The sequence below is a fragment of the Lissotriton vulgaris genome, chromosome 2_1 (assembly GCF_964263255.1).
Source record: "Lissotriton vulgaris chromosome 2_1, aLisVul1.2, whole genome shotgun sequence".
In the NCBI taxonomy this organism is placed as follows: domain Eukaryota; kingdom Metazoa; phylum Chordata; class Amphibia; order Caudata; family Salamandridae; genus Lissotriton; species Lissotriton vulgaris.
In genome coordinates this window covers 2,113,055,116-2,113,083,012 of record NC_141687.1, presented here as the reverse complement: position 1 = coordinate 2,113,083,012, position 27,897 = coordinate 2,113,055,116, and the positions used below count along the sequence as shown (strand labels likewise).

Below are 27,897 nucleotides of genomic sequence, written 5' to 3'. Positions count from 1 at the left end.
GCAGCGAGAGGAAGACTGCTTTCTTTATGACTTTAAAAACCAGCCTTATAAGCAGGTCCACACCATACCAATTATCGAGTTTGTTTGGAAGGAGGGAATGAAAATCATGCAGGCTCCTAACTCCTTGCCTGCTCAAGTACCTCGATTGGAAAAGAAATATAAGACCCCAGCGGGCTCGCCTGCTTATTTGCTCTCGCATCCTAAGCCAGATTCCGTGGTGACTCCGGCAGCGCAGCGTCGGGCGCGTAATCCGGCAGCTCCTATCACTTCCCCTCCTGATAGAGAGGGTCGACGTTTGGATGCAATTGGGAAAAAGTTTTCATCCATGGCATCTACTTCAGCCCGTGCCGCTAATGCTTTGGCCATTTTAGGTCGTTTCGACCGACAAATGTGGTCAGACATTTCTGCGCTGATTGCGTTAATTCCGGAAACATCCAGAGCGGAAGCGCACCAGATCCTTCAAGATGGGCAAAGGGCTTCAGAAGAAATAATTGACTGTGCTGTGGACGTTGCGGGTACTGCCTTCCGTATCCTTGCCAGTGCTGCGGCGCTCCGGCGCCAGGGTTGGCTGAAATCCACGTCGTTCCGACAAGAGATCCAGTCAAAGATACTTGACATGCCGTATGACGGAGAGTCGTTCAGTTCTCACATCGATGAGTCGTTGGAATCAATAAAGAAAGATACCGACACGGCAAAGTCGCTTGGGTCTTTACAGTTCAAAAAACAGCCTTTTCGTGGAGCGCGTGGACGAGGCTCCTCGTCCGGTTTTTCCCGAGGAGGACAGTCCCAGTACAATCAGGGGAACCAGCGTTACTCAAACCAATAATCTTCTCGTCAGCAGCACTCCAAGCCCTATAGAGGAAAGTCTAACTATAGAGGCTCCAACAACAACAACAAACGACAATGACTTTCCAGTTCAGCAGAGAGTTGGAGGGCGAATCTCGCAGTTTTACTCCCAGTGGTCTTTGATAACATCAGACCAATGGGTTTTGGACATTGTGCGCAAGGGTCATGCCTTGGAGTTCACAGAGGTTCCTCCACATTCTCCGCCTTCAGGCCCGCCACCTCCCCATCTAGAGGAACTGCAACATCAAGTTCGTCTTTTGATAGAAAAGGGTGGTCGAAGTGGTTCCTGTATCTCAGCGAGGGAAAGGTTTCTACTCGAGGTTTTTCCTCATTCTCAAAAAGACGGGGGAGTGGCGGCCCATTATGGACTTGAGAGCTCTCAATCTATTCCTCAAACAACAATCTTTCTGCATGCTGACGTTATCGGAAGTCTTACGACTTCTCTGCAGCGGAGATTTCTTAACGACAATAGACCTGCAAGACGCCTATTTTCATGTGCCAATTATCCATCAACATCGGCAATACTTGAGGTTCAAGGTGGGTCACGTTCACTATCAGTTCAGAGTCCTACCTTTTGGCCTACGATCAGCACCTCGTGTCTTCACGAAGGTTCTGGCTCCGGTCATGGCTCATCTGCGTCTTCAGGGAGTTCAGATCTTTCCTTATATGGACGATTGTCTTCTAAAATCCCAATCCTCGCAACAGCTGGCTCACGACACACGTTTATGTCAACATCTGTTCAAGGCTCTGGGGTTGACCATCAATGTGGAAAAGTCACACTTCACACCTCTGCGGAAAAGAAACTTCCTCGGAGCAATCCTAGACACAAACTTATCAAAAGCCTTCGTCTCCATCGAACGACATCAGAAGATAGTTCGTCTGGTCTCAATCATCAGGTCGAAGCAGTCAGTTTCTGTGCGAATGTTAAAGTCGTTTCTGGGGATGGCATCATCTTGTATCGCACTGATCCCAAATTGCAGGTTAGGTACCCGTCCTATACAGGAAGAATTGGACCTGCAATGGCGTCAAGTGTCGGGGTCGTTCAACGATCAGGTGACGGTCACACCCCGCATGAAGACCAGTCTGCTTTGGTGGGAACAACCAGCCAATCTAAACGAAGGCATTTCTTTCCTTGACCAGTCTCCGGATCTGACATTGACCACGGATGCGTCCATGGAAGGTTGAAGCGCTCATCTCCTGGACCTTTCCATCAAGGGCAAATGGACGGCGACACAACGAACCTGGCATATCAATCGGCTGGAGTTGATGGCAATCTTCCTAGCGCTCAAAGCATTCTTACCCGTAGTGCAAGGGGAGTCGGTGCTGGTTCAAACAGACAATACCACCAGCATGCACTACATGAACAAACAGGGCGGCACAAGATCTCAGCCACTGTCTCGTCTAGCTCAAAGAATTTGGGAATGGGCACTTCGTCACCAAATTTCTTTGACGGCAGTCCATCTGCCGTGGGTATCCAACATCCTTGCAGATTCCCTGAGCAGGTCCGCGTCATCCACTCACGAATGGGAGTTGCATCAACCGACTCTAGACCTAGTGTTCCGCCGATGGGGTCGTCCCAGGATAGACCTCTTTGCAACCCCAGTGAATCGGAAGTGCCAATCTTTCGCAAGTTGGCATCCTCATCCAGAGACCAGCGGAAATGCCCTACTCATAGATTGGAGCGGACTGTTTGCTTATGCATTTCCACCGATCCCGTTGGTGCCAAGAACGTTGTGGAAGATGCACAGGCAACCCTGCCGCTTTATACTGATCGCCCCGCGTTGGCCCAGACAAGCTTGGTTTTCGGAACTACTTCTACTGTCACAATGCACACCCATTCATCTGCATCCACGTCCAGACCTACTGACGATGGACGACGGTCAAATTTGCCATCCAGACCCATCGACGCTTCAATTGTCGGCATGGAACCTGAGTACGTTGAATTTGCCACCTTAAGTATGCCCCAAGAGTGCAGAGACATTCTAGCGTCTGCTAGAGCTCCATCAACCATCAAGACATATAAGCTAAAGTGGAAGCGTTTCTGTCATTGGTGCGCTGCATCCAATGTCCACCCAATTGACTCCACTCCGGAACAGCTTTTGCCTTTTTCTGAGCCTCGCTCAGTCTGGTCTCTCTCATGCCACCTTGAGAGTTTTTCTGGCGGCTATCTCACGCTACCGGCATGATGGCTCAACGTCTCTCTGTTCATCTAGAATCATCCAACAGTTCTTTAAAGGACTTTTCAGGAAGTTTCCTCCGATAAGGCGCCCTCCTCCGACATGGCACCTCAACGTGGTATTGTCACAGCTTATGAAGCCTCCATTTGAACCGATTCACCGAGCACACATTAAGTATCTTACCTGGAAGGTTGCTTTACTTTTGGCTTTAACATCGTCTCGTCGTGTAAGTGACCTTCACGCTTTCACGATCAAGCCTCCGTATTTACAGTTTAAGCCCGATGGAGTGTCACTTCGTACCAATCCTTCTTTTTTGCCGAAAGTACCTACTGACTTCCATTTGAACGAACCTGTTTTCTTAAAAACGTTTTTCCCGGATCCAAAGTCTCCGGCAGAACAACGACTACATTCTTTACACATCAAGCGTTGTCTGAAATTCTACATTTCAAGGACCACCCCTTTCCGTAAATCCGATCAACTGTTTGTAGCATATGGACAGGTGCGGAAGGGGCATTCAGTAACTAAACAAACAGTTGCAAGATGGCTCTCAACAGCCATATCCTTTTGTCACCAGCAAGCTGGCAGGCCTTTACAGCGTCCAGTGAAGGCACATTCAACGAGAGCGATGGCGTCATCCACCGCTTTGTTTGCTGGGGTGCCTCTACACCAGATTTGTCGGGCAGCGACATGGTCCAGCAGGCACACCTTTACCAGACATTATTGTTTGGAAGCTATCAACGAAGCGGATACCACAGTGGGGCAAGCAGTGCTTCGTCATCTTTTTAAATAAGGTGAGCCTCTGTTCCCTCCTCCTTTTTCCTTTGAGATTTCTATATGCTTTTACGCTATATGTTACTGTTTTCAAGATTTACAAATTCTTGCAATCTCAGCTTCTAGGAGGTTACTGCTATCTATTCTATTCAAGCATGTGAATCTATGAAAGACACCCCTAATACTGGAGAAGAACAATTGTTACTTACCTGTAAACAGGGGGTTCTCCAGTATTGGTGTCTTTCATAGATTCACATGCGACCCTCCCTCCTCCCCTCAGAGGCTCTTTTTCTCCTTATACGCTTTTATTACTTGTGCTACGAAAATCTGAGGGCTTGAGCTTCTGAGGAGAAGGTTCTAGAGGGTGCTTGAGCCTGATTGTCTGCAGTTTGGACTAACATAATGACACTGATATGTTGCTAATGAGTTTTCTCTCTCTAATGCATTCCTATGTAGGAACCATTGTTGAGATTTTTCAGTATATATTATATCTGTTTTATTATGTATTATGATATTACATATATATATATATATATATATATATATATATTAGCATTATTTGCTATTTTATGTACCGTGGGACTCCCACTTCGACAACGGGGAATATTCAAGCATGTGAATCTATGAAAGACACCAATACTGGAGAACCACTTGTTTACAGGTAAGTAACAATTGTTCATCTTTCACTAACCCCAATGTGTTGCAGAAGGAATTACCTACTTCTCAAACTGTGTAATGAGATTGCAACTTACTTCGAAGAAAAGATTCTTAATATTCAAAAGAATTTCCCAAGTGGGCCCAGTAAATTTAGGGATGATCCCACTGAACCAGCTCCCAACCCCAGTGCTCATTACATTAAAACCTTTAAACTGGTAGCACTAGAATCGACTTACGAGGCCATCAGGGCTTGCAAATCAGGTTCTCCCTTAGATGCATGTCCTCCCATGATCCTTTATAAAATTATTGATATAGTCAATCATGTCGTAAATTCAATAGTTAATTCTTCACTAAGTACAGGCATTGTACCAGATGAGGGGAAACCTGCGTTGGTAAAACCTATTAAAAAGAAACAGAATATTGACCCTCTGTGCTTTCTAATCTCCGGCCCATCTCATTGCTTCCAGTGTTGGGTAAAATAACAGAGAAATTTGTACATAAGGAACTCATGAGATTTATTGAAGTAGCTAATATTCTCCATCCACAACAATTGGGCTTCCGACTGGAGCATTCAACTGCATCAGCCCTTTTGGAAGTTACTGAGGCGCTAAAAATCTTATCAGACATGGGTAATGAAACAGTTTTGATCCTACTCGATTTGTCGGCTGCGTTTAACACTATCTCGCATGACATCCTTTTAAAGAGACTCGAACGCAGCGGCATCTCCGGTACCTTTCTAGAATGGATCAAATCATTCCTTTCCACTGGGAGACAAGCTGTGACCTTAGGTACCTCCCTCTCAACAGAGAAAATTATAGCAACAGGAGTTCCGCAAGGCTCTTCTTTGAGCCTTCTGTTGTTCAATATTTATACGGCCCGCTCATTTCTCTCATAAGCTCCTTTGGAATCGAAGTAACATCTTATGCAGACGATACTCAAATGATTGTATCTCTTGATAACGACACTACAGATGCCGAAGTGAACTTTAAATGCTGTCTTTCACAAGTCATACAGTGGATGAGAGACAACCATTTGAAATGTAATACCAATAAAACTGATATGTTATAGGACCCGCGCTCATAGTCTATTCCTCAGCGCCAGGATACTCCTTGCGGAGTGACAGCTTGCGCTTAAGAAATGCTAACTTACAGTTCGAGGCATCTGGACTGCTGACATTCATATCTGTGCATAGATCGCCGCCTAGTGTTGGGTCCGGATGATTGCACATTGTTGTCCTGGAAGAGTCTTCGAAGTATCACGAGATAGGTGTCTCCTCCCCTGGACTACAGTGCGCATGGGCATCCTCTCCATCCTCAGATTGTTTTTTTCCGCCATTGGGTTCGGATGTACTTTCCTTTACTCGAAGTTCGGAATCGAAAAAACTTTTCTAAAAGGCCTTCGGACTCGTCGGTATTGTTTCGATCGGTGCCGACCGCTTTATTTACAGTTTATTCAACTCAGGACGTCTAATCGGGCCCCAGGCCTTCTCGGCGCCAAGAGGACCGGTCGTCGATGGAACGAAGTCCATTCAAAAGATGCCCTCTTTGTAATTCTAAATACCCACATATAGATAAACACCCTGTATGTAACAAGTGTTTATCTCCAGAACATAATGAAACCAACTGCCTAGCCTGTGCCCAATTTCGATCCAAAAAGCCACTTCGGGTTCGGGCCGCAAGGCAAATCATGCAGAAACCAGCGCCGGAGCCGGAAAATATCTTCGACGATGAACAAGATCTCATCGAGGCCGAAGATTCAGATAAACAGTCGGATCAAGATTCAGAGCATGACTCCAACTACTATGTTGACGAAAATGAAGACATCGTCTAGGTAGGAGACGACGAACAAGGGATCGGGCCGTCGTTACATGGAAATAAAAGGGCTTTGAGTCTGTCTCCTTCAATCATTGCTCACTCTGAAGAAGTGCGAAACAGTGTTGCATTCCTTATTGCTACCTGTCTCCTACTCCTCATTAATGTAGTTGCATGTCCATCCTCACATAAGGTACACAGCACATAAAGAAGCCCCTTCGCCCCAAGAATGTTTTCGCCCGTAGCTGGAATCGTGTTGACTTGGCCTCCCTCTCTCACTCCCTTGCTTCTTCTTCCCCAGACCTCACTGGTATTCCCCTTGACTCACAGGCCGCTGCAGTTGGTAACTGGCTCTCCTCTGCATGTGACTTAGTAGCCCCCCTCAAGCTAGTCAAATCCATCCGTCCTCACGAGGCTCACCGTTGGTTTAGCCCGGAGCTCAAGACTCTTAAACTGGAGCTTAGACGCTCAGAGCGCCTTTGGCGCCGTAGCTACTGCCCTGACCACAAGGCCAAATACAAAATCCTTCTTAAGGAGTACAAGCAGGCCATTTTGGCCACTAAGACCAAGTACTTCTCTGAACAAGTGGCGCTCTCGGCCAACAAAGCTAAAGAAATTTTCTCTCTGGTAAACAACTTGGCCACCTCTGATCGTGCTTGCCCTCACTTCACTCCCTCCCAGGCCCTCTGCTCTTCTCTTAACAACTTCTTTATCGAGAAGATTGTAAAAATTAAATCTAACATCTTGGTCACTCCTTTTACTCCTCCTCACTCTGTTTCCTCTGCGCCTAAATCCTCCTTCTCCTCTTTTCCCCCCCTCCCCTTGGACTCCTTTCTAGCTCTGCTCACCAAAATCAAGTCTGGCTCCCCCACTGACTGTGCCCCTGCCCGTATTCTTAAAACCCTTTTTTCTTCCTGTCCTGATACCCCTCTCTCCTTTCTTAATGCCTCTCTTTCCACTGGATTGGTCCCTTCTTCATTTAAATCTGCTATTGTTTCTCCCATTCTTAAAAAACCTGGTCTCGATTCTTCTCTTCCCTCTAACTTCAGACCTATCTCTCTTCTGCCTTATCTTGCTAAAATTCTTGAATCCTACGTTACTTCCTGTCTCTCCGCTTATGTTGAACGGAACCAGCTCCTGGCTTCTCACCAAGCTGGTTTCCGTTCGGGTCATTCGACCGAAACCGTGGTGTTAGCCGTCCTCGACGAGCTTAAGGCCAAGGCCGACGTCAACTCCCCCCAAGCTTTGATCCTCCTCGACTTGTCCGCTGCGTTTGACACGGTCGACCATAACATTCTTTTGGACCGTGTCAGCGCAGCGGGCATTCGAGGTTCTGCCTTCTCCTGGATCACCTCCTTCCTGACAGGGCGTTCTCAAGCCGTTCACCTTCCCGGCTTCTCTGCTTCTCCCCTCCCGGTGCCCTGTGGGGTCCCCCAAGGTTCCTCTCTCTCTCCACTCCTCTTCAATCTCTATATTCACCCTCTTATCTCTTCCCTTCTTGAGCTGGGGGTCTCTGTGTATAACTACGCTGACGACCTCCAGCTCGTCTTTGATCTTTCCTCTTCTTCTCACTCTCTATCCTTTTTTCACTCTACCATGGTCTTCATTTCTGGGTGGATGAGCGCCAACCACCTCAAGCTCAACCCAGATAAGACTGAGCTTGTCCTGATTGGCGGCTCATCCAGTCCCTGGTCCCCTGCTTTCTGGCCTCCCATTCTTGGCCCCCCTCCCACCCCCGTTCCCTCTGTTAAAACTCTGGGCATCAAGGTCAGACAGGACCTGTCCATGCATGGCCAGGTCAGTGCCGTGGTGTCCTCCTGTTTCCTTTCCCTCCGAATGATCCGGAAAATTTCTCGTTTCTTTTCTCTTGATTCCCTTAAAATCATTATTTCTGCCCTTATCACTTCCCGCCTTGATTATGGCAATAGTTTGTTCGCTGGCATCCCTGCCTATGAAACCCGCCGCTTACAGGCTATCCAGAATCAGGCCGCCCGTCTTATCTTTCACTTGCCTAAAACCCATCACATCACTCCCGTCCTCAAATCCCTTCACTGGCTGCCCATTTTGCAGAGATCTCTGTTTAAACTAGGGTGCCTTGTTTATCGGGCCCTTGATCACTCTGCACCGGCTTTCATCAGTTCTTTGATTTCCCGTCACACCCCTGCCCGCACTCTCCGTTCTTCTTCTTCTGCCCTCCTCACTGTTCCCCGCTTTCACAAATCTCGCACTGGTGGAACCCGTTTTTCTGTCCTTGCTCCCCGGTTCTGGAACTCTCTTCCTCTTTCTATGCGTTCGATCCCTATTTTTTCTCATTTCCGTAAAGCGCTGAAAACTTTTCTGTTTGCCCTGGCCTACCCCTGCTAAACCTCCTGGCCCTGTCTGTTCGGTTCTTTAGAGCTCCCAGCGCCAGGAAGCCGTTTGGCCATCGTGCGCTCTACAAATATTTTTCATTCATTCATTCATTCATTCATTCATTCAGGACTTTCTTTCCCATTGTGGCAGCATAGACTGCACAGCACCATCAGTGATTACCGCCTTTTCTGCTTGCTGTTGGTAATTTTCATATTTATGGTAGGTTCTGGCTAGCATTTCCGGTTTCTTTTCAGTAGAAACCGGACAGAACTGGAGTTTACTGTATATTTACTGCTTTGGTGCACGGTGGTGTCAAAGAGTATAAATGCAGCCTCTGTCTTTGAGCTTTTTTCTTTGAAGGATGCTCCTACTATGACCCTTTTGGGCCATGGTAAGCCACTTAATGTGGCCTTCTGATCATCCACCAGTTTCCTGTACCAACTTTCTGTTCCATTTTGGTAGTCTGGCTGATGTTCTATGCTCTATCTTACTGCTCCCTGCACATTGCTGTGTACTGGATAGCACGTTTGCAGCTGAATTACGAGCAGGATCTCTGTCCAGCAAAAGAGACCTCACCATGATGTCATCCTTCTTCACTGAAAGTGGGACAGAGCTTTACTCTCTTAAAGCTATATTGTCAAGTTGCGAAAACAAGGTTGATAATGCACAAGGATGCCTCCAAAATAAATAGCCTCCTGTGAAGCACTGTATCCAACACTTCTGTCATTAATCTCATGTTGTGAATGTCTCAAACGCATCCCTAAGGAGCCACATCCCCTCATTCAGAAGGGCCAGGGCCATATTGTAAAAATCTTCCCCAGCCATTCCCAGGTCCATAAGGGGTCCATGCTGAGACTGGGCTGCCTGCAGGGCATACATTAACTCAGAAAATCTACCAGTTACTGCATGAGATGCTGACCGTGCTGCTCGGTAACATCTATAGGCAGTCAATGTTCTTTTACCTAGTATGTGCTGCATACACAACAGTTTGAGCAAAATCAGGTGCATCGACCCGTTCTGAGTCTGCACACCAAAGTGGAACATATCCATGATACAGCCCCAGGGTTACCAAGATCAACTTTCATCCCTACTGTCTCCTTGTGAGAATGAAGCTTGGAATTTAATGTGCTGAAACTAGGCCTGACATTCATCGTATATAATCAAGAACTATTGAGCCGTGCTTGTTCTTTCTTCACCTCTGGCGGACATCTTTTTATAAGGTAAACTCTGCACTAAAGACACGGGTAAAGTGACTTGTACAATTCACACAAGCCTCCTCCTGCCGATGAATTGGCTAGAATAGTGAACACTGCAGAGAACACAAAGGTGAAGTGCCTTGTGCAGTCATGCATTGCTTCAAATAAACACAGGGCCACAAGCATGACACAATCAATGCTAAGCTGTCATCGCACAAGCTTTCAAAGAAACACAGAATCAAATATGCATAGCCCAAGAATGTAAAAATAAACATAAGTCGTAGTGTGACCAACAACTGCACATAACTCAAAGCATCCTGCAGGTCATGAACTTTCTTTACTAACTCAGCCGCTTCTTTATATAGGAGCACAGATGACTGTCACAAAAGATCCTGTAGCTAGCAGTGCTCATGTTCATTTCTTAGCAGACTTCCCCACTATAAAAATGAACAGCAGGAATATGTCTGGTCCCATTTATTATCTCAGCTCTTTCTTGGTACCTCAACACAAAGAGCAGGGCCGAGTGACACTGCCTTGTTATAGACACAGAGCACCCTCATGTCTTAAATTGAAAGGCTTCAGTCGATCTGTGTCATTTGTCTGACGAATAGAGCAGCAGGAAGGTGTGTCGTCTGCAGTCACATCTTAATGGGGAGTAACCATACCACCATCCATACACATCCTGGGCATGGGGTGTTGTGCTGGAAACTAAGGCAGGTACGGTGGTGAGGAAAAGTTACATGAAAAAGACAAGACAAGTGAAAGGGACAGAAGAAGTAACATGAAAGGGAGAATTGACAATAAAAATGAAGGAAGGAAGGAAGGAAATAAGACAAATTGAACTGGAAAGACACCATCAACTTGATTTTTTTATGGAGCAAAAAAGAGTTAACACGAATAACTACAGATTTTATTGTTTCAGTTCTTCTTGTGTTTGAGTGTATGTGCTCCCTTTGCGTATGTTTTCTTTGAATGCATACCTTCCTTATTAAAAGACCAGATATTTTGGGCCTCTATATGAATACATCATGGTACCACCAACTCAGAAGAGATGCCTGTTGCCAAGCCATGTCTTCCCTGGACCGTAAACAAGCTTCCGAGGACCGGTTTCTGGCATTACAGCCGTCTTCAGCCCGGCTTGCTTGAATCCAGTGGCAAAGTGAGCAAAAAATGCTCAGACGTGAGTCCCTTGCTCACTTTGCCACTGGATTCAAGCAAGCCGGGCTGAAGACGGCTGTAATGCCAGAAACCGGTCCTCGGTAGATTGTTTCCGGTCCAGGGAAGGCATGGCTTGGCAGTTCGGGCTGGACTGTTCCCATGAGGCACAGGGTCAGACTGATTTGCATATAGCCATGTCTGAACTGGGGTGGCAGAGTGGGCTAAAGAACGGTGATGGATCCAACCCAGATCTGTTGACTGGGTGTGAGTGTTTGATTGGTTCAGATGCTCCGTCCATCACCACCCCCTTTTGTACCGTGTGTTTCCAGGAAGGAGCGGATGCATTTCATTTGACATCTATAACCATCTGATAGTCTGAAACAAAAACTCTGTTTTATTTTTTTGCAGGTTACCATCAAAGGGAAGATGTTTCCTCACACCGGGATGGGGAAGTCTATTTTTCTACATGAGGAGGTGTGTGATGAGGAGAGTGGCGAAGGTTCAATGCGGTCTACGGTCATGTGTTCCGTTGAAGAGCTGGCACTGGCCCACTACAGGCAGCAGGGCTATGATCAGGGTAAAGTCCTCTCTGTATCATGCTTTTGTGTCACATGCAATGGCAAAATGGCACCAGAAAATATATTTTGGGAAAGGAGAGGTTGCTAAAGGGAGACTTCATTCATGTTGATCACATTTCTCTACTGGAACATCGCCCCTCTACAAATGTAATTGCATCAAATTTGATTTATGAGCTCCTCAGACATGTTTGTTAGCTTCATTAGTGTTTGCTTTGGTTTATTTTGCAGTAGTTGTTCTATTCTAGTAGCATTCTTGATCATTTTGTGGCATGAGCTACTGTGAGGATTCAAGAGATCCTTTAATTCTAAAATTGCATTTTAAAAGCATTTGTTTCTCTTTCTGTGCAACATACCCCAAGGAATAGAAAAATGATTCTGCTCTATTGGTGACATAATGCCTTAGTAGCATATGGAGGCTGCTAGGGTAAATGTAAGTTTAAAAGAGGACGTACCACATGCGATTTATGAATCACTGTTCACATGTCATTGGAAAGTTTAATTTGTACTCTGTCCCTCCTTTGAAAGAAGGTATATGTGCTCATTAGCATGCTGACTGAAGTATAACCCTGTCTTGCAAGATGAGATGAGGCCCCACGTTTCACCTTTTATATAATGACAGAGGGATTTTTAAGTTTCGCTATTGCCCATAGTACTGGTATTGTATGGATAGCAGCAGTGTACACTTTAAACACACACACTGCAGCCCGTATAACTGGTGCACTAGCTTCACTAGCACACAAACAGGTATAGTACTGACAGCCGCTGTACAGTTTCCCCCTCTCCCAAGCTTCGGTACACGCTCAGAACATGTGCAGATCAAACAGCAGCACAGCACCCTTCATTGAGAGACACTGAATAAGTAGAGCATAGGCGGCAGTAGTGCAGTAGTTCAAGTATTCTTATGTGCATAACAGAAGTTCTATATGTCGACGGAAGGGCAAGCTTGCAAACACACAGACACTACAGCAAAAGCAGTAACCGTTCGAGCTAACCACGCACTCAGAATAGAAAGAGCTTGGATAACATTGGTGCTGCACAGTCAACAGCACTGAAAGTTTCCATCAGACTCAAAGGAAAGCACAGCACAGACAATACCAGTGCAGTCCCCCCTCACATGGGGGTACTTCATGCATAGTCCTAGTCACTCCAACACATAAGGCAACCAAAGCACAAACACCAACAAGGCATGCCCCCTACACACTTGGGAAGGTGATTTGTCTGACCAGTGCCCTAGCTCTGTCCAAGCAATTTCGATGTGCCGTCCTAACCTGTCCTTAAGCGGCTTTAACTTCTGTGCTGCTTATGGCCAAGCTTGCTAGTGTGGGCCTGAGTGATGGAAACATATATTCTGCCTGCGCACATTGTGTCTCTGAGGACGACAGTTGGAGGAATATTATTTAAAAAAAATACACACATCACCATTCCATTCCCTACACTCCTGAAACATAAACAGCTTGTTTTCCTTGGTTATTATATCACTAGAGAGGGTGTAAGTGGTAGAAAATGAAGAATACGCCCACATACCGCTAGCAGACCCCATTCTCTTTTCAGAAAAATCTGCTAAGAAGGGCAGACAGAATCACGGAGGCCAATGGCTGCTCTATTTCTCATGTATTCCCATTCAGCCTGTGTCACTGTGAGACTTGTTATTATCCCCAATACCCACCTTAAGGGTGCTTAAAATAAGCTCATATCTTCCAATACAGTTAACTCCATGCCAGTAAATAATACCACTGTAGTGTTTTTCACCATAACATGGTTCAACAGCAAATCAAAAATGAACAGATTCTCTCACGCTTTATTTTCAACAACTTTGCAATTTCCTGATACAACAGTGCCGTCTTTTGCATTCTGTATGTAAGTTAACACGTCACAAGTTATATTTAAGTAGTAAACCAGCCACTTACAATGAGTCAACAATACTTTGCATGCAAGAGGGTCACTGTGCCACATGTGCACCTTTATCCATTTTCAGCATGAGGGACCCTTTGAACTAATAATGGTAAAACAATTTCTTTCTAACAGACACAATAAAACATGGCAGTAGCAAATGAGACCAAAAGTAGATGTGAGGTACTGATCCTGTTGTCCTCCCTATTAAATGTTTGACTCTCTTGCTGCCATAGCAGGCACAGGTCGAAGTCCCCTTTCAATTTAGAGTCTCCGAAAAATAAGGAAGACTTGTGGAACACAGCTCGATACTAGAAGAGGAAGCATCAGCTCTCGAATTTGGTGTCAACAAAATATGGTGTACTATGTTCAGTGACATAAACAAATAAACTATAAATACAGGTCTATTGGAGAGAGAGAATCAAACAAGGATAGAGGTACACATGAACTTGAGTCACCCAGGAAAGAAAAAGGTATCAAAACTATTTGAAAACAATTGAATAGTTGTGAAAATATAATCAAGGGGATTCTTATTATCCTGTACATCTCTGTTAAACATTTATCTTTTTGGAGGCTTCATGTTTTCAAAACTTGTTTATCTGATTCACTCTAGGAATTCATGGTGAGGGATCCACATTTAGCACTCTGTTTAGCTTGCTTATGTGGGACATAATCTTTATGGAAGGTGTGCCAGATGTCTTCAGAAATTCATATCAGGTATTTTCAAATATTTGCTTTTGATGAGTTAAAACAATGCAAAAACGTTAAGAAACTCTAAGAACGAGTTCTCTTTAGAAAAATTTATAATGTTTTTGATGCACACTTTGAAATGCAGAAACTTAAATGTGTGAAAATTTTCCAGGCGTTAGACTGGATCCAGACACTTTAAAGTAGTACTCCTGCGCGCTAGAAGGTTGCGCCATGAGGCTCTTTGTCAATGTCGTTCCACTATGGATGTGATGAGCAGAGCCATATACAAGTCCCACCCATCCCATGCTCACTGATATCAGTTTCTTTCTTTCCTCACTTTCAGATGTGAATGCAGAGGTTCTCCTTGGTCTCTTCTAGACCAAACTATTGTAAACATTTTACCAGTGTGCAAGGGAAATTGTGACCCCAGAACAGTGCTTGAAACTGTTTGTTATGTTAAATATGTTATGTTAAATAGCATTTTTATAGCGCTCGGCTACTCTAAAAGAGTGTCCCGGCGCTTTCCACAGGCAACTTACAGTGTTTGATCAACATAACAGATAAAAACAGACCCCGATAGAGAAGAGAAAAAAAGAAAACCACCTAAACAGAGAGGTTAAAAAGCCACGTCTTCAAATTCTTCCTAAAATGAAGCAGGTTGGGGGTACTACGCAGTGACTGTCGCAAGCACATGCCTATGATAAACGCTCACAAAGTGCATCATTGGTTCCTTGGGTTGGAGCACAACTCGACGCCCTATGAGGACACTACCCAGATGAACCAAATTGCCATACGAGACTGCAAGGCCAAACTTTTTCAATAAACACAAGAAGGTTGCACAACGTGACCAGTCAAAGTCAAACGGAAGTTTTTGTTCCCGTGGCATATCATCATCACAGACTGAAGGATTTGAGTTAGTCCAAGAAGAAGCATAAGAAGTCAAAGCAGGAATTGGCCTTTTTCATCCACTCCCAAACTCCATAGTAAGTGTGTCAACCTATCTTCTGGTCTCCTCGCAATCTTCATTGAAGCCAATTCCAAGTCTTGTCTCAGAGCACCATGAATTTCTGCGTCTGTTCGGTGACGTTGCAGCAAGCTAAGGCGTTCAGAGCGAACATTTCTGGCTCTTTATCAGCTCACTCAGGCACATCTTTGGACCCCAAGATCTCCAGTCAGACATCTGCCGGCGGTTCATGCCTTGGCATCATGTGTTCCCCTTTGAACCTGCATCAGATTCAGCACTGACTCCGGGGCTGGGTTCAGTTCCTGTGCCACACCCTCACCAGTTTCCTTCACATCGATGCTGCCGGGGGACTATTAAGGTATTTCATCCAGGTCAGGCTTCTGCAGAGTGAGTACTGCCATTTAATAAGGCCCTCGCGGATTCTGTTTTGGGCACTTGGGCGAAACCATGTTCAGGTCCTCCTCTTAATAGGCAGGTTGCCTGTCACCATCATCCTGCACCAGGCAACCCAGCCTGTCTTATGCAACATCATGTGCCAGAGATTTTTGTGCTACAGGCATCCGCCAGCAAAGTCAATCCCAACACCTTCTCTACCTCTCCGCCTGATTGTGAGTAGAATAGAGACATTTGACTTGTGGATTTTATCCTCTATGTACCTTGCTCTAAATTCAGGGAAGGCCAGCTGTCTACTCTGCTGCTACTCCCAAGCTCTTTGGGACACAGTTTTTACCGACTGTTCAGATGGCCTTTCAGGTTTCCCTTACTCAAGTTATTCGGGATGTTCTCAATGTAGTTACATTTGTAATATGTACTGTTTGGTAACCGGTGAATGCGTGGATCAAGCATGGGACACCATCATGGAACTTTGACATTGCGCCTAGGTGAAGTTCTCTGGGGAGGTCCACGCATCCCTGAAAGCACATGCCGTTTGATGGCTCTTCCCTTTTTGACCAAAAAGTGGATTCAGCCTTGGAACGGTTTAAGGAGAGTAGGGGAACAGCATGTTTTCACCAGACATTTACACCAACAATTTGCCTTCTCCGTAGCTACAGTCTGGTGGCTCATTTTCGCCAATGCTAAGTGCCTCCACCAGCCCAGGAGGCCTTTCAGCCCTTTTCTGGCTGTCTCTGCTGTCCTAATTCTCTTTGAGAACAGTGGCTGAGGCCTCAGCCACTGTTCTCAAAGAGAATTAGGACAGCAGAGACAAAGTGCAGGTTCTGTCCCCTGCCTCAATAGCATCCGCAGCTGCAAAACTGATTTAGTGTGACCTTGCTGGCACATAACCAACCTGCCAGAGGCACAATCCAAAATATCAGCCAGGGGTGTCCGATTATTTCAGGCAGTTGCCTACTCCATACTGTAAATCCAGGCTACACCCTCCCCTTTCTTTCTACCTTTCTGCACTATCAATCACGATCAGGGCAGCTGAAGGAGGACCCTCTGTCTATCTTGCAGCAGGAAGTGCAGGCTCTTTTGGCCATAGGGATCATAAAGTGGTCTCCGGCCTTGGAAAAATTCAGGATGCTTACGCTAGCTCAGGTCCTGTTTGGCTTAGACACTGGAGAGTGAATAGGGTAATTTGACCAGCTGGACGCTTATTTCCAGATCCCTGACCTACGAGCCCACATGTTTTACTTGTTATTCACAGTGGCAAGGAACATTTTTAGTTAATATTGCTCCCCTTTGGCCTCACCATTGCCTCTCGTTTTTTTACGTAAGTGTTGGAGGTGGGTGCAGCACATCTTCTGAGGTCCAGGGTTACCAGTCTTTCCCTACCTTGACGGCTGGCTGCTGAAGACAAGATTGCCAACTACTGTCTCGACCGTAGGGTCCGCCGAGAGGGAAATTTTGCTTGCCTGGTCTGAGTCAGTTCACAGACGATCACCTGGGGAGGTACTGTTGTGGTATCTATTCACAAGGTGAGGAATCTGTGGCTAGAAGTATCCATCAGAAGAAGAAATTACTTTCCTTCGGTAATGATCTTCTGGTGGAGGCTCTACCTGCAGATTTCTCACCAACTCGCCCACCTCCCCATTCCGTGAACTGGGCTTTTTCCAAATAAAAAGATCGCAATTTAGGGATCTGCTCATGGGTCATACCAATCTGATGATAGGCTCTGCGTTCGAGAACACGGACAGCCTAGGAAAGCAACTGATGTCAGCTCGCATGGGTGGCGTTACATGTGCCTCTGCTCGTCACCTCCGGAACCGAACTTTGTTGGTCGTAGCCGTACGCCACCTACTCGCACACACCTTTCCAGAACCATTTTCACACCTGCGAAATTATTTGTCCTTTCCTTTACAGCTTGTAATTTGTCAGATTACTCTGCCACTGCTAATGAGTCTTTTACCGTATTTTTAAATGAGTTTTTATGTATTCACTTTTCATTTTATTTGCCATTGTTATTATCTTCTATTGAAGAGTTCGAGGTTTCATTATTGCACTTCAGAGATATGATGTGTAATGTGTAATGATGGCAGATAACTAGCAAATTAAATTTCAAATTTGTCTGGGCATGGCCCATGACCTACGCGTATTTCCCCCCCCAAAACTATTTGCTACATCATATCATACAGAGAAGGCTGTTGGTGTCAAGAGCCAAAAGAGCCAGAGGACTTCGAGGAAGATTCTGTGCTGATGCTGGAACATCAGTTTACTATGTTAGCTCCAATCTTAGAATGTTCGGGGAAATGTAACCTTTAGTAAAACGTTCAAAGAGGTTGACCTACTGTTGCAATACCGGTCTAAGAAAATGTATGTGTAAAGTTTAACTTTGCATTTAAACATTGTAATTTATCCTCTCTGCGCTAACACTGCATCTGCTGCCCTAAGCTGACTGTTAAAAGCTAGGAATACTGTTACGTGTTGAACAATCATGTAGACAGTGTTTTTCTATTGAGAGTGAATAACAAAGAGAAAATGCCACCATTGTGGTAACTTATTCATCTGTGCTGAGCTTTCAGAAGTACGAAGCCATAAGAGATATTTATAGGAGCGCAGGGTAAAGGAGACAGCTTACCTATGGAATTTGCATAAGGGGTTGAGTGCATAGCCCATGGTGGAACATTAATACTAGGAATTTTCAGTTTTATTGTCAATGAAGGGCGAAATTGAGACTATATGCATTAGTCTTCTGTACTCTAAAGTTATGTAATGAAACAAAAGAAGAATGTGCTATCACGCTTTAGAACCATTTACACAATTTAAACGTATTTGGAGCCTGACACTTTCCAGATAGGCGAGGCAAGCCATGCACCAATATTACCACAAAGTGGCTCTATTGCATTACTTTACTGCGCCCTGGGTTATGTTACAGACTGTCAATTAACCTCAACTCTTTCTGAATCAATTTCAGTCTATTTTTGATATTTGAACTCTCACATGCTGCTATTGAACAATCCTAATGCTTAATACCGTTTACCTTCTGATCACTTTTAGCATTCACATTCTTTAAAGTCACTTGTTTGACCCAGCCATTGACCAGATGACTATACAGCCTATATTTACACGCAGTTCAGACAGTTGGTTTTCTGTGCACACGTGCTGGTGCCCCACGTCTCCCTAGAGAGTCTTATGTAGACAATGCTATTGACTGGCAAACAAGAGAGTACCCCATAATATAATGTTCCAATGCCACATCAAAGGCTAAAGGCCCCAGGCCCTAGATATACACTGTACTCAATGCCCACATCAAAACATGCTCTGTGCAAACTAAAAAAAAAACAGCAGTATTGTTTAAAATGAAGAGCATAAATTGTTTTAAGTAAGTGGTGGGCTTACAAACGAGCCTACTAATACAAGGTTCCAACTCCCAATTCAGGGCTCAAAGCCCCCAGTCTCAGACGAACACTAGTTCCTCCGTGCCCGCTACAGGCGTGCTTATTCCAAACTAATTAAGCATCGTACAAAATTAACCAGGTGGATCAGTCTAAAGCAGCGTAGAGCGTCTCATATAGCCAGCGAGGATGGGCTTAGAAATAATGGAGTACACAATACAATTGTGTTCGAGTGTCCATGGCTCAAGGCTTCCCATTCCTAAAGTGCTTTATGCAAACACATTAAAACAAGCAGTGTAGCTGCCTCTAAAGTTCATTAGGTAGAGACAAACGAAAGGAAGAAGATGGGCTTAAGTGAAGATTGTTATACTAGTCTGGGAGAATGTTTCCGTGTTAATAATGCCTACTATGTGTGGAGCTGCTAAGAAAGCGAGAGTTATCTACATAAACTGTAGGTGGAAGTAGCAGCTCTTTACCTGTCTGCTGATTGGGATCCTAGTTATTCTGGATGCCTAGATTAGTCACTAAAGAGGGGGAGCATCAGCACCCCATGACAGCTGTCTGCCTAGCCAAAGATTATCAGTTGTTAAAAATAAAGAGCTCAGTTTTGGTGCAATCTGCAGCAATGTATAGGACAAGAAGCTGTGTGACGGGTCTATTTGCTCTCTGCCTTTTCTCGTCCTTCCAGAGTAAGTAAAAATTGATGAAAGTTTTCGAATGCCAAATGGCGGCGTGGCGCTAGCGTCCTAGAAAAAACCATAGGAAAGAAGCCTATTTAGAAAAAAATGAAGAGACCTGTTTTTAACATTTTCCTGAAATATGTCAGGTTAGATTGAGATCTTAAGCAGAGGGGCATGGTGTTCCAGAGCTTTCAGGCAAAAAAGAAAACCTTCTGCCTCTTCATCTAGCTTTGTTGAGTCTCAGGATAGCCACTAGTTTACCTGAGCTTGACCTAAGATCATGGCTGGGGATATGCCAGAAGAAACGTTTTAGAAAAACTATAAAGGGCCAGTCTGATGAAGTGTCTTATGAACCAGGCAAAGAGACTTACATTTGACCCTCTTGCAGACAGGCAGCCAAAGAAGGCAAAAGATGCTCTGAGAGACAGAGCTGCATTTTGGGATTTTCAAAAACAGCCAAGCTGCAGCATTTTGCAGAGAATGAAGCATCACCATTCTGTATGCCCAGATACAGTGCAATGCAATAATCGATTTTTGGAAAGGACGAGAACCACAATGACCATGACCTGAGTAGATAGAAATATGAGGAGGTGTCATAACTTACTTGCTCAGAAAAGCAAAGCTTGCTATCAAATAATACCGCTAAGTACTTAACTTTCTGAACGGGTATTGGAACAGGGCCAAGGTTAGAGGGCCACCGGAAAATATTCTAGAATGCGGTAGTGTTTCTGAAAAGGAGCACCTCAGCCTTGTCGGAGTTCCATTAGAGAAAGTGTTCCTGCATCCAAGTTACAATATGTGCCAGACAGTTATTAAACGTATCGGCAACCTCGTTGAGATTAGATGAAAATGACACAACTAATTGACTGTCATCGGCATAGGAGACAACCGCAAAGCCATGGTACTAAATGAGTTTAGCCAGAAGGGTGACATAGATGTTGAAAAGCGTGGGGCTTAAGGATGATCCCTGTGCACACACACAGGAGGGAGAAAGCTGTAGAAGTGAAATCACAAAAAGCAACCACCTGTTCTTTTAGACAGAGAGGAGCTCAAGTTGGGGAGGGCTGCACCTCTAATGCTGATTCTTTCTAGCCGGATATTAACCCGATTAGCGCGTCGAACATTCCGCCCCAGTGCGGACGTTCGATCGCGCTAATGGGATTCGGACGTCCAACGGTCGTGCGCAGCACTAGCGAGGTAGTGCACGCGATGACCGTTGGACGTTCGCAGCACTAAAAGGGTTAAGCAAATAATGGTTAACTGTATCAAACTCGGCCAAGAGATCGCAGAGAATATGCACAGCCCTCCCTCAGGGCCGGACTGGCCGTAGCGGGCACCGGGCATTACCCTGGTGGGCCGCCAGGTTGAGTGCCATTTTGGGGCTCATTGGCTGCCTTTTTTTTTACCAGGGTTGGCAATATCGGCCCCCTGTAACAAAATATGCTGAAACCGGTCCTATAAACAGCTCGACCACACACTCCCCTGACCCCATTGGGGCACGCCGAGCAGTTTGTCAGGGCCGATTTCCGTTCATAGTCAGGCCCTGCCCTCCCTCCCCTATCTACCAACATTCTGATCTCCTCTGTAGAAGCAACTAAGGCTGACTATGTAATGGTGTGGTCTAAAACTATATTGCGATGGATCCAGGTTATTATTGTTCTCAAGAAAGGAAATAATATCCTCATTGATAGCCTTTTCCAGTATCATAGCAGGCAAAGGTTGGCAGAAAATAGGACATTAGTCTTTGTGTCACCTGGGTTAAGGGAAGGTTTTCAAAAAGAGGAAGCACTGACGCCTTGTTCCAGGCTACCAGAAAGTGGCCAGAGATAATGATGTTGTTCAATAACTCAGTAAGATGAACTGAGACCGTGCAAGAGACCAGCTGTAACGCTGAGCCTATCTAATTAATAAGATTGGTGGTTGCAGCTTTTATGTTATTACCTAGTTCAGGACTGCTATTTTTAAGTTCTTTATTGAGCACTGATTTGTAAGTTTTATGCCAAGGGCGGAACTTAAACGAGTTGGAAGAATTAAGTTGGCATTACTTGTTGGCAGGAAATGTACGTTTATAAAAGACAGCTCTATGGCAAATCTTAGGTCAGGATTTTTTGTAAATACCCCATTCAGCATAGAACTATGTTATAAGCTAAGGGAAGTAGTACTTAATTTGGGGATAGTCTATTGGGGATCCATTGGGGTGGGGTTACCCCATGCCCCCTTTGGGGCGGTATAAGGCCCATACTCCCCATAAGGGAGGGGTGTGGCGCCGCGGCCAGGGCGACTGATGCTGAGGTGCACAGTTCGATCCCCAGATCCGGCGGCAGGGGTCTGCCCAGCACCATGCAACTCTGGGCAATAGCTTGTTTAATCTTCCCAACGGACCCCAGCGCCGAGATACCCCTTCGGGGTTGACTCATGCGCTATACAAGTACTGGATTTACATACTTTACATACAGCGACAGATGCTTCAGCTGTTTTGAGGTATAGGGTGGGGTTGGAGGGGGAGGGAATGAGATTAGTTAGTTTTGTTGAATGTGCTGTGTCATACTTTTTTATACATATGGTCTTCATGCCTTGCGTCACGCCATGCCCTACAGTCATCGTATATATTTCGCTCTATGACAGACCTCCTTGGTAGGCTCCAGGTAATTAGTTGGAATATACGAGGAGCACTGGATAAGATTAAAGAGGGGCTGTCCTGCGGCAGGCCAAATGCGCTCGGCGGATGTCCTATTACTGCAGGAAATGCACCTAATGGGTTCCCAGACGCTGTGTCTCTCCCTCTTTGGATATATACAGATTTATCATGCAGGGTTCACCAGAGGCTCACGTGGGTTGGCAGTGCTAATTCATCGTAGAGTTCCCCTTGTTCATGCTAAAACATGATCAGATCCGCAGGGTAGGTATATTATTGTGACTGGCTCTCTATACAGGGAGCTGTTACACTGGGCTGTATCTATGCACCCCCTCCACTATCTGAGTCATTTGTCGAAAGCCTGGGAAGGACGTTACTGGAGATGCCAACAGACTGGAATGACCTAGTGAATGTGTCCAGTATAGATGGAGACCGCATGGCGAGCAGTGAACATTCAGGGACTCACGTCTACAGACACTGATGCGGGACAAGGGGTGGACGGATACATGGAGGCATTTGCATCCGACCATACAGTGTTATACCTATTACTCTGTGGTACACGACTCCTTCTCCAGATTGGATTATATATTTATAACAGCCAGTTATTACTATCGAATCGCAGTGACGGAGATACTCCCCAGGGGGCTCTCTGATCATTCCCCAGTGGTGTTGACTTTGCATTTAGGGGTAGGTGGTCCTCCTTTCCGGTGGCATTTTTCGACGTGAGACCTTCAGGAACCGAAATATAAAACACACATGCATCAGGTAATTACGGACTATTTCGCACATAACCCAGGCACGGTGGATTCCGCAGAGATTAATTGTGAGGCTATGAAACCAACCATTAAGGTTTACGGACATATCATATTGCGCCCCTCAGGAGAAACAACGCCAGGAGGCATTTCTCCTGACCAAGTCTCAGCTGATAGAATTGGAGTAGGGGGATAGGCAATGGTCCAATTTGCCGCCAATTTCTTCTTCTGCAACAAACATATGCTGATAGTGTGAGGAGGCCAGACAGGCCTGGTTGGCCTCGTGTAGCAGAATATACCAGTGGGGGGATAAATCGAGTTCTCTTCTGCATCGGTTATGTCTACAAGCAATCCACCCGCTAGCAATACCAAGTATTCTTGGCGATAATGGCTTAACGCTCACTGACCCTTCTCAAATTGCATCCAGCTTCGCGACCTACCACGCGTATTTATATGCCCCCAATGGCGCTCTGCCAGAATCTTTGATCCATCAATATCTTGAGGATCTACACCCAAGGCCGTTTTGGACGAGGCAAGACCTGAACTAGATGTCCCCTTGACAGTCAAAGAACTGAGCGCTGCCCTTGCAGACTTGCACACAGGCAAGTCTCCAGGCCCAAACGGCTTCCTGTGTGAGTTCTATAAGCTGTTCCACACCCAGCACCTTACACATTATCTAGCAGCGGTACATGTGGCCCTTGAGGAGGGGAAACTCCTGCCAGATTAGCAACATGCTGGAATAGCTGTATTTCCCAAGCCCGGACGACCCCCAGAGCAACATTCATCATATCGCCCCATATCATTGCTGAATGTGGAGGCCAAATTATTAGCCAAAGCTCTGGCTAATCACATCCTTCCCTATATGTCGGACTTGGTTCACTCAGACCAGACAGGCTTTATGCCTCATCGAGTGACTCGCCACAATATCCGATGGGCTCACTATGCTGAAGCGGCGATTGACCATTTAGAAGGCCCAGCAGCGCTGCTACTAGCTGACCTAGATACTTGTTTTCCCTCCTACAACGCCTAAATCTAGGACCACGATTCATGTCCTATATTCGACTGCTATGTACCAACCTCACAGCATCGGTTAGAGTGTCTGGTTCAGTTTCTGATCCCTTCTCCAAAGGATGTGGTACCCGACGAAGTGCCCTCTATCCCCCTATTTATTCGCGTTAGCAATGGAACCACTTGCCTCATGGGTCCGAGTCGATGTCCAGGTAGAGGGCTTTGAATGGCCAGAAAGGTTTTCAAATCGGATCGCCCTTTATGCAGACTATGTTCTTTTCTTTCTAACTGAACCACATAGGATGGGACCTCGGATACTCCGCATTATGCAGATATTTGGTCAACACTCGGGCCTATTTATAATGCTAGAAAGTCAATATTGTGTCCTCTTTGCTAAAAGGCTCGGAAATGGGTACATGAGTGGGAGAGGTAACGCTAGCCACAACCGGGTTCAAGTACCTTGGGGTCTACATTTCGTCCTCTCAATCAGTGTCGTGGAATAGAAACCTCGCCCCCATTTGGACGCTTACACAGGCTGACGTGAAGCCCAGGGCGCTTATGCCCTTATCCATATTGGGAAGGTTGGTGAGATTTAAAATGGTACCCCTCCCGCGTCTTCTTTATCAGCTTCAGAAACACCCCTTTCAGATATCAGTCTCCTGGTTCCGTCAGCTCAATTCACGACTAAGCCGCTTCCTATGGAATGCTCAAACTACTAGAGTTGCGCTTAAAACAATCTTCCAGTCAACATACTGCGGAGATATAGCGACCCCTGATATTCAATGATATCAAATATTAAAGAAAAGAGAGAGGGACCCCATAACACCAAAGGGGTAGGGTACCAACAGACCAAAGTCAGAAAGCGATCCCCTTGGGAGCAAATAGTAGCCAACAACACTATTCGTCACACATACCCTCAAGAATTCTCATTCAGCCAAGGTGGACCAACTCAAGGAAGCACATACTATGAATCAGGTCAGTGCAAAAATACCAGTAATTATTAATAATTCTTACAGTTTATTACGAACATCAATACATATAGTACTTAATCACAGAGTTAAAAATCATACATTCCAAAGACAAATTTGATATTCAAATATGTCATTCAGATTTAAAAACAAACGATCACAGTAATCAATACAGATTAAAAACACAACTACCAAGTGGGGCAAAAAAAGCAGCAGGAAAAATGTTTTCTAATCAAGAAAACATCACGATGGTCAGACAAACAGATACATAAAATATAGATGCACACAATTTATACAGAAAAATTAGTGTTAAATATCAATAATCAAGAGTTGCATTCATCATTAATCCGTGATGTATTCTGATACAAAGCATCGATGCGTTTCGATGGGTTCAACATAATATTTCCCCCACCTTCTTCAGGAAAGAAAACTTCTTCCCACCTCGTATCAATAGTTCTAAATACAAATTAAATTAAATTAAACCAATATGCACACATAAAAAAACTTATGTTTGAACTGAATTGATTCGAAAGCCCACAGTAGCCTCCTAAACCAATACACACCTTATAGAAACCCTCATTCACTCCCTCCATTCGACCCCAAAACATATAGAATGGACTATAAATGGTTGCACTCATCCATCATTCATACATGTGTATGGCACCAAGGAGGACGTTCTCTCAGGGTGCAATGACTCCCTTATATGGGTAAAGTTCAAAAATGGGGATGCAACCAACTCCGCAAACTTTATGATCAAAATCCCCTAGTGATAACATGAGCGTATCGCTGGACCTATTACCGGTCTCAGCCAAACTCCCTTCACTCAATAATTCAACATTATGGGACAAATTTACCTCCTAAATGCTAGTACTCCCAGATTCTGATTCAGGTGTACTTTAAAAGACGCAGATAAAATCCTCCCCACACACGGCTGAAAACAATATGCAAAAGATAGAGCACAATCAGGATTTCAGAAACATACCTTTTAGCTCAGTGTTATTCATTTATATCACACAGCATTGCATCTCCTGGGACTGACCGACTGGTGTTTGGAAATAGCAGCGACCCGGCGTACCAAGTGGAGAAATGACTCATGGGTGATATACTACCCCATAAGCTTTTATACACCCCAAAAGATTTCCACCTGCCATATGTGTGGTTTCGGAGTTTGGAATGAATCGATGTGCAGGATGGTTTGGTTGAAAAAACTGACGAGAGAGATGCCCCTTTGGCAGAGCGGCCTTATGCTGCAGGTGTCCACCTTGGTGGGGTTTAGACAATGGGATGCCATAGGCATTTCCACGTTGGGGGATATAATGCGGGGTACCACCATGAGATCCTTCGAGGAGGTCAGGAACGAATTCGCCGTGCCACATACCCAATTTCACAAATGCTTACAACTGCAACATGCCTTATCCCTATATGTCACAAATTTGGAATCTCTCCCGGAGTTTAATCTGATTAAGGCAAAGGTTTTTATGGGGACTTGGGGGACCACAAGACTGCAAAGATATATCAAACTACAGTGACAAACCTATCCACAACCATGGACTCACTCCGGGATAAATGGCAGAAAGACCTTTGCCCCCTGGACAGTGATGACTGAACGGAGGCCTTGGAATCCCTGAGGGGCACCACAATATCTTCTTGCCTCAGATTGATTCAGTTTAAGTATTTACACTGTGCTTATTTTACCAGATATAGGCTTTGGAGGGCAGGGTTGATAGCTTCCCCTACATGTTTACGATGTGGTAGCGCAGAGAGCACACTTATCCATACCATTTGGGAATGTACTGCGCATGGCTGGTTTTGAAGGAGGGTAACAAATTGCTTATCAGAAGTGTTGGGATTGGAAATACCGTTGTCTCCTAAGCTTGCCCTCTTACATATCATGAAAGAAATAGGGGGAAACATCTATAAAAGACACCTGTTATTCTTGGGCCTTACACTGGCAAAAAGAGACATAGCTAGGGCATGGAAAGATCCGGTGCCATCTAAACTGGAAGCCTGGAAGGCAGGCCTTGATTGGTGCATGGGTCAGAAGCAGCCTATTTTCAAAGAGCAGGGATGCCCGCACAAACACCCCAAAATATGGAAACGTTGGGCAGATTTTAGGGGTCTCATATTGGAACCGCCTTCACCACAAACTAAAGATGCGGGAATCCTCTGAGGACATATCACAGACGAGAGCGAAGATGCAAAGGGCTTTGATGTATGAAGTATGGTGTGATGGGCATGACATATGGACTTCTACGCAGCATGAGACACAGTTGTTTGTAAAGTTAGGGTCTGATTTTTACAGACCCGAAAAGTTATTTCTTTGTATTACACTTGTCATATAGAAGTCACCAACTTGATAGCTATTATTTTGATCAATATATATTCTTTTCCCTTTGTAAAAAATGTCTTTATCTTATCTAATAACTTAATGAAAAAGAGTTTTGACAGGTTTCCTCCAGCGGTTGGCCCCTCTGTATTTGTGGCCGCAATGCATGCATCAACTGATGGTATCTAAAGACTTGCTTGGGAGCCATGTCATATTCTGTTTGCAACACTTCCCAGGCAATCACGTCTTCCCCTCTCCATACATCTCCTAACGACGAGATGCCTATCAGGTTCCATACCGTAAACTGTTCAAGGGTCCTTACGTACGCCAGTTTGTCGCTTTCCCATAGAGGAGTAATTTCAGTGGGCTGTCCATGCCAATCCAGGAATCTTATTTGCCCTCCTCCTTATCAAAGCTGTAATCCTCAAGAGAGGCGGTAAAGACCTGCAGCATCTCCTTAAGTACAGTGCCGCTCCACAACTGTCCACTAGGTCTTCTCACCATAAGAACGACCTTCCTAGTGGTGATATAATCGAACATGGGCATCCTTTTTACCAAAGGTAGCAACTCTCTTCCATTTAGGCAAGTTGTAAGATCCTGATATCCAGTTGCCAGAAAGGATCAGTCAAGGCAGTTTGTAGTTTAACAAAAAGGTTTAATCC

At 45.2% G+C, this 27,897-nt stretch overlaps 1 protein-coding gene across 2 annotated transcripts in view; it reads left to right on the top strand.

Moving 5' to 3' along the window:
• Positions 1-27,897, top strand: part of FAN1 (FANCD2 and FANCI associated nuclease 1) — a 264,195-nt gene that overhangs the window by 168,207 nt on the left and 68,091 nt on the right. For both annotated transcript variants that reach the window (XM_086958383.1, XM_086958384.1), the window contains 2 exons: positions 11,377-11,545; positions 14,050-14,153. In XM_086958383.1, the coding sequence (XP_086814509.1) occupies positions 11,377-11,545; positions 14,050-14,153 (273 nt within the window). The remainder of the gene's footprint in view (positions 1-11,376; positions 11,546-14,049; positions 14,154-27,897) is intronic.